The sequence below is a fragment of the Elephas maximus genome, chromosome 1 (genome assembly GCF_024166365.1).
Source record: "Elephas maximus indicus isolate mEleMax1 chromosome 1, mEleMax1 primary haplotype, whole genome shotgun sequence".
NCBI lineage: Eukaryota > Metazoa > Chordata > Mammalia > Proboscidea > Elephantidae > Elephas > Elephas maximus.
The window spans coordinates 136,940,166-136,951,751 of NC_064819.1; the positions used below are offsets into that span (position 1 = coordinate 136,940,166).

At 40.3% G+C, this 11,586-nt stretch overlaps 1 protein-coding gene across 3 annotated transcripts in view; it reads right to left on the reverse strand.

Annotated features, from left to right (window-relative positions):
• The window catches only part of SLC17A5 (solute carrier family 17 member 5), a 62,149-nt gene extending 50,772 nt beyond the window's left edge, over positions 1 to 11,377 (reverse strand). For all 3 annotated transcript variants that reach the window (XM_049895557.1, XM_049895538.1, XM_049895547.1), the window contains exons 1-3: positions 11,169 to 11,377; positions 3,109 to 3,302; positions 846 to 1,079 (exon numbers count right to left, since the gene is read on the reverse strand). In XM_049895557.1, the coding sequence (XP_049751514.1) occupies positions 846 to 1,079; positions 3,109 to 3,302; positions 11,169 to 11,262 (522 nt within the window). In that variant the 5' untranslated portion in view covers positions 11,263 to 11,377. The remainder of the gene's footprint in view (positions 1 to 845; positions 1,080 to 3,108; positions 3,303 to 11,168) is intronic.
• Positions 11,378 to 11,586: the final 209 nt, after the last annotated feature.

Sequence of the window (11,586 nt, forward strand, 5' to 3'; positions counted from 1 at the left end):
GGAGAGAAGAGGCATGTCTGACCTCTGTCTCATAGGAATCAGCCTTGGGCTGTTGATCTTGATTCTCTTTCCTCTTGTGAAGAGAGAAGAGGTCAGATACCACCCCCATGCCATTTTTACAGTTTGGCTGTTATACTTTTTTACGTGCTTTGATTTTTAACCTCTTTACGTCTTTGTGTTTAGGGCCATCTCTTGCAGACAACATATTGATGGGTCTTTTTTTTTTTTAAATTCATTCTGCCACTCTCTGTCTCTTGACTGGTGCATTTAACCCATTTACATTCAGTGTGATTATCGACAGAAATGAATTTACTACTGCCATTATGTTATGCTTTTTTTTGTGGTACTGACAGTTTCTTTTTTCCACTTAATTTTCTACTTTTCCTTTTTGTTCTTGGATTTCTTTTCATTTCCTTCGTTTTTGTCAATTTTGTGTTTACTGAGTCTTTTTGATTTTCTTCTTTATTTTGGTGGTTAGGTTTATTAATTTTCTTTGTGGTTACTGTGAGGTTTACCTTCATCAAGGGACGCCTATCTTAATGGTTTTAATAGTGGTTTAATTTACCTATGTCTTAAAGTATGAATTATTAACTCTCTTCTGGAAAATGTTCTCTCTACTCTTTGAGTAAAGCTTCAAATTTGGAGGTGCTTCTGCTTGAGGCCTTATTGACCACAAATGAAATCTATCTGGTTTATTTTCTAGTCAATCCTTTCTTTAATTAAAAAATTAATCCTTCTTATCTTCCAATGTTAATTTTTGATTCATATTCATACCAAAGAAGATCTTAAGAAGAAGAGAGAGATCTAGGGTAAGGAATACACAAGGGAGTAAAAAAAAAAAATACCTCTCCAAGTCCTTCTAGCGTTCTGACTGCAATGAGAAATCCAACTCCTAAATCTGCAGCAAGGGGGGTAAACAGAGTGAAGACAGCAGTGCCAAGGATCCCAAATCCTAGCAGCAGTTTACCCCCCACTTTGCTGGCAATATATCCTCCAGGAATCTGCGTGATGATGTAGCCATAAAAAAAAGAACCAAGAATCCATCCTTGAGTTTCTGCATCCCATTGGTATCTTTTACCCTGTAAGGAGTAGGAGGAAAAAACAAAACAAAACAAAACCATTAAGATATTGACTTAACAGCTCAGGGCCAATCACCAGAATGTAGACACACAGTTTCTAGAAGTGAACAGACAAGAACTCAAAGTCATAAGTTTCAGGATTTGCTATTATGAAATTAGACTATAGGATGAACTGTAGAGGATTGGTAACAACCATTACCAAAAAGGCTTAAAAAAGAGCCACAAGCTTAATCTAGAAAGCTATTAAACAAGATACTGCAGTGGTTGAGCTAGTCTTTGGAGCCAGACAGGCCTGGGTTTAAGCCTGGCTCTGCATTTACTGGACATGTGATTTGGGAAGATAAAATGAAAAAGGCACATAAAATAAGCCCTGACATACAATAAGTGTTCACTTAATGTTGGCTCCTAGTATGTATACACACAGATGATTAATACTGCCCTTTTTCAGACCAAGTACTTCAACAAGCATACGGAAAAATAAAAGAGCAGGAATTTAAACCAAGCCATAAACGTCATGTGAACGGGAATTGTCTTTTACTTAGTAGCAGCACACAGGTAATATAGAGATTTAGTGACTGATCTGAGTGCTGATATCTTTAATGCAAGTAACTGTATACTCAAGCAAATGGGTCAAAAACCATTCCAGGATATTTTACTGTCAGTATAAGGCAGATGAAGATATGTAGCTAGATCAACAAAAACATTTGCCAAAGAGAAAGATACAAAGGCAAACCTCTATCCTTATTAGAATACCAATTTGCTGCTTATTTGTGGCATTCTAGGATTTCATGAACTGAACAGCAGCGCTAACCCTGAAGGCCATAGGCTGGAGTAGGGAAAGTGGGAGATGGGTACTCAAACCTGTTATTCAACATTATTAAAGTCAAATATAAAGATTTTTGATATGTTATAATTTCATGTGCATGCTTGCAGAGAAACTCTCCTCCTTGCTTGACTGCTCCTGTTAGTCAATGACAGAGGCTCAAGTGTGATCCACCCCTTTTGTAAGCACTGAAAGTGGGTGAAAAAGTATATCCATTAAAAAGGGCACCAGCTTTTTCTCCCTATACTGTTTCCCTTTGTGATAAGCAAAATTAAATATTTAAAGTGTATAAAACCCAATACTTTTTCTTCTGGATAAATGAACACACAGTTATCAATTCCACTATAACACAGGACAGGCAAAATGACTTAAGTAGCTTAGGTTGTTATTGTTAGGTGCCATCAAGCTGATTCTGACTCATAGGACCTATGTGACAGAGTAGAAATGCCCTGTAAAGTTTTCATGGCTGAAACTGTTACTGGGAAACCCTGGTGGCATAATGGTTAAGTGCTACGGCTGCTAGCCAGAGGGTCAGCAGTTTGAATCCGCCAGGCGCTCCTTGGAAACTCTATGGGGCAGTTCTACTCTGTCCTATAGGGTCGCTATGAGGAATTGACTAGACGGCATTGGGTTTGGTTTTGGTTTTGGAACCTTTACCAAAACAGATTGCCAGGTTTTTTTCCCATGGAGTCACTCGGTGGGTTTGAACAGTCAACCTTTTGGTTAGCAGCTGAGTGTTTAACTGCTGTGCCACAAGGGCATGTATAAATTTTAGAAAAGAATATTGACCAGTTTTTATTTTTCCATCCTGTAGCTCACACTATGTAAGGTCTTCTGCAACAGTAAACCTGCAAGAGAAACACCTGTTAAATAAGAGTCCTATAAAAACGATTTAGCAACCTATAAAACAATCTAATTCACTATGCCAAACAGGCTTTTCCAACTTCTCCTGCAGGACGTTATGTTTATATAGGGGACTGAAGAGCCACTTTTCAAAGGAATCGAGATGTATTCCAGCACAGCAGCAGTGGCTGCAGTTATGTTATTGTCCAACCAGTTCCTGGGAAAACACAAAATGAAAGGGATTCAGAGTAATCAGAGAGAAAGTGTTATGGTTTCTGTGGTATGAAGAGAGACCTTTCAAAATTTTTACATGAAGTATTTTAGGATTAATTAAGAATGCTTGGTTAAAACTATGGCACTTACCGTTTGATTATGAACTTTTATGGGAACTGAATGCTCTGGACATTCGCTGGAAGTGCTGTTCTCTGCTAAAGTTGTATTTGAATCTACCATATCCACTAATGCAACACTCAGGTTCACACGTAATGCATAGACAACGAAGAAACCAAAAAAGGCCAAAAGTGCTAAGTTGTAACGAGCAGAGCAGCACACCGGAGCTGAAATAAAGATTTGAGGAAAACTTTAATATTAACTAAAAGAATAATTAGATGATATTGTCTGACCCACTAAAGTTAGATTAGTTTTTAGAAGTGCGTAAATTAATAAATCATGACTACTTTCCTGAGAATATCCTCTGATGAAGCACATCCAAAAATATTTATCAAGGAGAGTTCGTTCCCTGTATCTGTGTTGTTGTTAGGTGGCATCGAGTCAGTTCTGACCCACAGCGACCCTATGTGACCCTACGTACAACAGGGCGAAACACTGCCTGGTCCTGCACCATCCTCACAATGGTTATGCTTTGAGTCCACTGTTGCAGCCACTGTGTCAATCCATCTCATTGAGGGCCTTCCTCTTTTTCGCTGACCGTCTGTAGTTTTCATAAAAATTACCCATGAGAGCCTGAGCCGTAAGACAGTTCATTAAAATGTAGAGGTAAAAGCTTTATCAACTTTGCTCAGAAAAGTCTCTGTGCCAGAGTCCAAACTGAACCCCTAATCCCTGGCCGGGGTTTAGCTGGCAAAGATTTGGCACGGAAAAAATAGGTAAAATGATTTAATGGCATCATTATCCCTGAAAAACTATATAAAGCATGGTCAGTAAGTACTTAAGTACTTAGTATGCCACAGTATGTACAGTACTGACTATAGTCTCAATGTAAATACTGCACAGCAAAAAAAATTTACTGCCAAGACTAGGGTACAAAATCCATCTTGATAAATTCCTTACCTTGAAGACTAATCTCAGAGGGTGAGTTTGAATGAGCAGCTGTGATACATACTTAAGAGTCTCCTAAACTAAATGTATTTAAGAATCCAGAAGCAAACTTGCAGCACCTATGCTATGTTTCTGTGACAGTTGCTCAGTAGTTATCATACTTACAGCGCCCAGTAAAAAGGGAAGTAAGTGAAGGCAGAATTGTACCACAATTTAAAAAAAAAAAAAAAGTAGACTAACTTGGAGGAACCAACTAAAGAAAGGTCATGTGAAAGGAGGAGCTTAATCTATTTTTCACTCTAATTGTATGCGTATGCACATATTTTCTTTTTCCTTCTTTTATTGCGTTGCAGAATTGAGAGGGGGTGGGAATTGGGGGAGCAGACTAGGAGTGATGACCCCCTCAGAAAGAAAAATCGGCATAATCCAAACACTAAGTGTTTGATAAATGCCTGTTGAAAGATACGAACACCTATTTCATTTAGTAATGATGCATTAAGTATTAAATATATATATATATATACACACAGATATAAAGGGGCCCTGGTGGCACAAATGGTTAAGCTCTCAGCTGCTAACCAAAAAGTTGGCAGGTTGAGCCCACCCAGTGGCTCCACAGGAGAAAGAACTGGTAATCTGCTTCCATAAACTTTACAGCCTAGAAAACTCTATGGGGCAGTTTCTACTCTGGCACATGGGGCTGCTATGTCAGAATTGACCCAACGGCATCCAACAACAACACATGAATATATATGTGTTTTTATATGCTAATGACACATTAACACTATATATGTCTATGTGTTCCCCTATTCAAGAATCCTGTTGTTTTCATCAACCTGTTTCAAACACAAATACATTTTTCGGTGTATAAGGCTCTTGGTGATTCTTAACTGACTCAGACTGAAACACTGATGAATATGGCACAACTATACAAAAAAAAAAAAAATTTTTTTTTTTTTTTTTAATACTTTTTTATTGACTGCTGGGGCCCAGTGGTTAACAGCTCAGTTGCTAACCAAAAATATCCACCAGCCGCTCCTTGGAAACCCTATGGGGCAGTTCTACTGTGCCCTATAGGGTTGCTATGAGTTGGAACCGACCCAATGGAAATGGGTTTTTATACTTATGTATATATTAATATATCCAACTCATTTTTCTATAATCCCTCACACATTTAACAGCTGCTTTTCTCTGCGTGAGATTTACATTTTTTAACAGAAGACTTTTCATTTGTCATTCCTGAATTCTTTATTCAGTGATACAGCTATTGGAATTTTGGCCCCGTTACCACAATTAGATCCAGACCTTTGATAACTGTATTTCTAAGGCTCCACTGATGCTGTCCCCATTGCCTGAATATAGATAGATTTGCTCTCTGCTCCGACCAAATGGCCAGCTAAGGACAGTCTGGATGCTGCTAAGGCATGTTCTGTATCTGTTGCCATTACTAGAGTCCAACTCATAGCGACCCTATAGGGCAGAATATAACTGCCTCATAGGGTTTCCGAGGCTTTTTTTTTTTTTAATCTTTACAGAAGCAGACTGCCATATTTTTCTCCTGTGGAGTGGCTAGTAGGTTCAAACTGCCAATCTTTTGGTTAGCAGCCGAGTGCTTAATCACTGTGCCACTAGGGCTCCTTCAGGTTCTATGAGAGATTGCATTTTCTTTATTGTGGCTCTGTGTCAGGCAATATTGCAGGGAAGTCTAGATAAACCCGCTGGCGTCCAGTCTATTCTGACTCACAGCAACCCTATAGGACAGAGCAGAACTGCTCCATTGGGTTTCCAAGGCTGCAAATCTTTATGGAAGTAGGCTGCCACATCTTTCTCCCTCAGAGCAGTTGTAGGGTTTGAACCGTCGACCTTTCATTTAGCAGCCAAATTAATATCCACTTATGTGGGAACACCAAATCCCATTAAAATGGACCCAGTTACTTCAACATTAACACTTATTATCACGACATGACCCTAGGCTGTTTCCCTTCATTCTGTAATAGGGCTGCTCTCTAAGTAGCATTCCTTACGTCACATTTAAGAGTATATTCACACAAAAAACATAGTTGTGAAACTCAAGGCTTATGTAACTGAATCTTGACTATAAATCATCTCTCCCCAACAGCAGACAGAGGCAAAAACAAAACAATGAAAGCACAGGAAGCATGAGATTATTACTACTATAAACCAGAAAACCCAAGTTCTAATACAGCGTGCCATCCTCTATGCTAAGCATTTTCTATTAACTCATTTAATCCTCACAATAACCCTATGAATTAGGTATATTACTTTCCTTATAGATAAGGAAAGCACAGAAAGGCAGGTAACTCGATCAGGGTCACACAGTCTAGTTAGTGGTGGAGCTGGGATTAGCAGTTAGGTGATATGGCTCCAGGCTGACGCTCTGTCTTTCAAAACAAATGTCTGGGAAACCCTAAAACTGATTTCTTACAATATGAATTAGGATCTCTTTGGTACAACTGTATTTTGAAAATTTACTTAATTGAACACGAGACATTTCATTCATAGAACAGAAATAAACCTTCAGTTGGGAGAAGAGTGAGGAACGAAGAAATTTTTGTATGTGGTGAAGGGGAAGCTTTGCTCTTCCTTGCCTAATTCCCTCCCTTCCTCTTAACTAAATTAGGCAGGAAAACCTACAGACTTCCTGTTGTTTATTAGCATTGAGCCACTCTTCCCCCATCATTTTGGTGTGCATCTCTCAATTCCCTGAGGCTCAGTAAAAGCAAATGCTGAGAGACAAACCATAGTTGGGTTAAAAACAAACAAAACAACAGTTGTCGTTGAGTCAGTTCAGACTTATGACGATCCCCATGTATGTCAGAGTAGAAATGAGCTCCACAGGGTTTTCAACAGCTGTTTTTTTGGAAACAGATCACCAGGTCTTTCTTCCATGTGCTTCTGGGTGGTCGTGAACTTCCAGTCTTTTGGTTAGCAGCCAAGAGCTTTAACTGCACCGCCCAGGGACTCCATAGGTGGGTTAAGTTACTAAGAATTCTGAGTCATATTACTGTACCAGTCTGGGAGGTATGGATTGTTAATGACACTAAAGAAACATATCCTAATTTTAGATGTCTTAATAAAGAAACACTGCATAATTTAAAACCATGTCTCCTTATTTATGGCAGAGGTGGGAAGATGACTTTCAAATTGGTTAGGGATCAAGTAAAAATGATGAAGCATTTTGCAAATAAGAATTGCTCAAATATAACACAAAGGTGGCAGTGTTGCATTGAGGAAGGAAGATGCGACTAAAATTCAGGGGAACTCTAAGCTCTTGATCCCTAACCAATTTGAAAGTCATCCTTCCGCCTCTGCCATAAATAAATAAAATTCAGTTCTCCTGAATTTTAGTCAGTCAAGCCCCACAAAATCAAATGATGTAATGCATTGGGTAAATCTGCTGCAAAAGATCTCTTTAAAGTGTTAAAAATTAAAGATGTCACATTGAGGACTTAAGTGCGCCTGACTCAAGCCATGGTATTTTCAATAGTCTCATATGCGTGTGAAAGCTGGACAATGTATAAGGAAGACTGATGCATGGAATTACGGTGTTCATAAAGAGTACTGAATATATCATGGACTGCCAGAAGTATGAACCAGGGCTTAGAACAGTTCATTCCAGTTTGAACCCCTGCTGAGAATTCACATTTCTAACAGGCTTCTTGCTGAAAATTTGCATTTCCACCCCAAATATACTGAAACAGAATCTATAGTTTCATAAGATCCTCAGGGGATTCTTATGTATAACTTCCTGGAAACTTGTGAGAAATGCAAATTCTCAGTAGGGAATGTGTCAGAAATGCAAATTCTCAGCAGAGGTTCAACCCCCAAAGTGGTTCAAGGCCCTGGAACAAATAAATCTGTCTTGGAAGAAGTACAGCCAGAATGCTCTTAGAAGCGAGACTTTGTCTCATGAACTCTGGACATGTTATCAGGAGGGACCAGTCCCTGGAGAAGGACATCATGGTTGGTAAAGCAGAAGGTCAGTAAAAAACCCTCAAAGAGATGGAGTAACACAGTGGCTGCAACAATGGGCTCAAACACAGCCAACAATTGTGAGCACAGTACGGGGCTGCTAGGCAGCATTTCATTCTGTGGCACACAGGTCACTGTGAGTCGGAACTGACTCCACGGCATCTAACAACAACAATCTTTAATAAGGTTACAGCCACATGCAATCTTTGCAAGTTACTTAACCTCTCTGGCCCTCAGTTGCTTGGGTATAAAATGAAGCTAAACTAAGTAATAGTTATTTTTAAGGTCTTTTACTGCTGTCAAGTTTTATGACTACATTTCATCAGTCTTTTCCGAAAATAAAAAACTAGAAATTTAAGCATGGATAAAGTAGAGCTAATTTCATACTGGACTGCTCCAGAAACAAACAGAAAAGGTAACTAAGATGCATATAAACACGTGGAAAGGGAAGTTTCAAGGACTGCTAAAGGTTTACTGCTCTGGGTACCAAATCTTTTTAAAAATACTTCTGAATAGATTAAAAAAAATTTTTTTAAACAAGCTTTTCATTTTCTTAAATTGTAAACCAAGTATAGAGAACGTAATTTAATCTTAAAAAAATAAAAATAAAAAATAAGGGTAATCTTATTTTTTTATTGAAACCATACATGGTAGACATATTACTAAAACTAGGAATTCACCCTTGAGAGGTAAATCAGATAATCCCTGCTTCCTCCTACTGTTCCTTGTTATATCAATCTTTGTCTTTTCCATCTCTTCTCCCCTGGAGCTCCTCTCCTGCCCTTAAGCTTAGCACACAGGTTAAGTGGCCCTAAATTTAAAATACTGTTGACTAATGCATTACCCCATAACTGCAGGCTTCTTTGTAAAAGCTTTAACATATTTTAAATAGCAAAAATAATGTGTTGTTGCTATTTCTATTTCACTTGTTCTCCAGTGGTTACGGAAAGAGTAAAAATAAGAAAGGAAATGGCTGTAACGTAGTCACTTAAAGCCAGGAAAAACAGAGCTAATAGCATCAGCTCAATACACTCTACCTGTGAATCAAGCAGAGGTGGTTTTTAAAAGCAATGTTATGAGCTATTTTTTTTCCACTAACTTTACCGAGTATAATTTATGTACAAGAAAATGCATCCATTTCAAGAGCACAGTTTGATGAATTTTGACAAATGTATGCACATGTCTATCCCAGTAAAGACTAAACATTTTCATCACCCCAAAAAGTTTCCTAGTGGCCCTGCGCAGTCAGTTCCCTCCTACTCACAGCTTCCAGATAACAACTGATCTACTTCTTGTTATAGATTAATTTTGCTTGTTCTAGAATTTTATATTAATGAAATCGTACATTAATATGGTGGCTTTTTTTGCTCAGCATGTTTAGAGATTCATACACATTGTTGTGTATATCAGTACTTTATTCCCTTTTATTACTGAGCCATGTTCCATCGCATGGATAGACCATAATTTGTTTATCCATTTTCCAGCTGATGGACATCTAGGTTGTTTCTAGTTTTTTACTATTAGGAATAAAACTCCTATAAACATTGTGTGGTTTTATGGTAACATACATTCAACTTTAAAAGAAATTGCCAGTTTTCTAAAGTAGTTGTAGAGTTTTTACCAGGAATGTACTGGAGTTCTAGTTACTCATGTGGTATCCTAAGTCTTTTCAATTTTAGCCATTCTGGTGGGTGTATAATGGCACCTCATTGTGGTTTTCATCTGCATTTCCCTGACAATTAATGATGTTTAACATTTGAGCTGAATTTTGATTATACACACACACATATTTTTCCAGCTGTCGCAGACTAAAAAAAAAAAAAAAAAATAGTCTCTAGGAGTATCTTTATCATGACGTTAGCTTCCGTATTTCTATACTACATTATTTTACAGAAGATTATAGACTTCTAACACAATAAACTACAAAAAAGTTCAGTTTATGAAGCTAAATCCGACTTCCAGGTAAAGTGTCATCACCATAGTACAGGATTTACATTTAGCATTGACTGAAATTTTAAGTCCCCAGCTGTGGGATGGAGCAATAATGCTGCCACTTCTACCACCACCATATGGTAACGTTAAAAACAGAGAGACCATACAATTCAATTGTGGCACAGGGTTAAGAGCTACAACTGCTAACCACAAAAGGTCAGCGGTTTGAATCCACCAGGCACTCTGTGGAAACCTTATGGGAATCGACTTGACGACAACGGGTTTTGGTTAAGAAAAGTCAAATTTCCAAATTCACCTCTTGTTCTCATGCACACATCTTTGGAAAATATAGAATGCATTCAGATTTGTTCTTTAGTTTTAACTACTTTAAAATAAGCTACATTACAAAAGTATCAAATAGCAAAGTATTTTAATTTTCCCAAATCCAGGGAAGACAATTTTGAAGTACCTCTTGTATGTGTTACAAGACCTTTGGCTAATTACTTTAACGCTTTATAGATATCTTGAGGATAACTGAACTGCTTCCTAACTCAAATCGTAGATTGCTAGCCGGAGGCGGGGGGTACCCGGCATATGTGCAGTACTTTTAGTCCCTCACCGCACAGTTTCTAGATATTCGCTGGGTTATGCTATAACAGCCCTCCGCATACTCACTGTTAACTCTAATGTTAATCCAGTCCTTAAAAAAAAACAAAACTAACATTTTTATTGTGATGAATCCACTCCTTTTTCTGACTCCTCTCCCTGTCCAAGAAGCTACCAGATCACATGCCGGCCGAATTGCAGTTGCGGGAACCTGGCCATGACAAGAAGAGCCAGAGGCTACGCCCGGCCCTTTACCCATCCATTGATTTGAGGTTTCTCTCCCAGTTTGCTCTTCCACCGGGTTGCCCTTCTGGCACTACCTAAAACCACCCAGAGCCTAGCGCAGCCGGCGCTGAGCCGCTCCCTGCCCAGACCCGCTGGGCCGCACTTGCAGAGGCCGCTCCCGCGCCCCTCACCCACCAGCCCGCCAGGACCGGGGACAGCCGGGTAGGGAGGAGTCTTGGTGGGGTCCCGAATGGGCTCCCCTCCCTCAGGCTCCCTCAAATAGAGCAGCTCTGGTTCCGCCGATAGAGGGCGCGGGCGCTCTGGCCACAGCCCCCGCCCCGGGACAGCCTCCAGCCAGCCCGAAGCCCCTCGACAGCCCTGCCGCTCACCGGCTTCCGCCCGCGGGGAGCCCTGCAAGAGGGGCGTGCTGTCAGTGCCTTCATCGCCGTCGTTTGGGGCCAGGCCATGGACCGGGGACCTCATGGCGACTCCGGTGTCCAAGTGGGTTCACCACCCAGCCGAAAGAAGGGCTCCGGCCAGACAGCCGAAGCCCCGGGGCCAAGCTGGCGGGGCGGGGCGCGGGTGCTGGCGCTAGAACCGCCCCTCGGCCCCGTCGCGTCACCGCGGCCCAGCCTAGAGAAGGTCGGCCGACTCCGCCCCCGCCGCCATCTTAGGTTCGGGCAACTCTGAAGTGGTTTCAATCGGGGAAGGCGGAGTCCTGGGAGTTCTGGCCTGGTGTTGAGTGGTGGGGTTTTAGTCAGTTCCGCCACCTCTAAGCTTACCAGGTGGCCGATCTTCTTAGTCAGA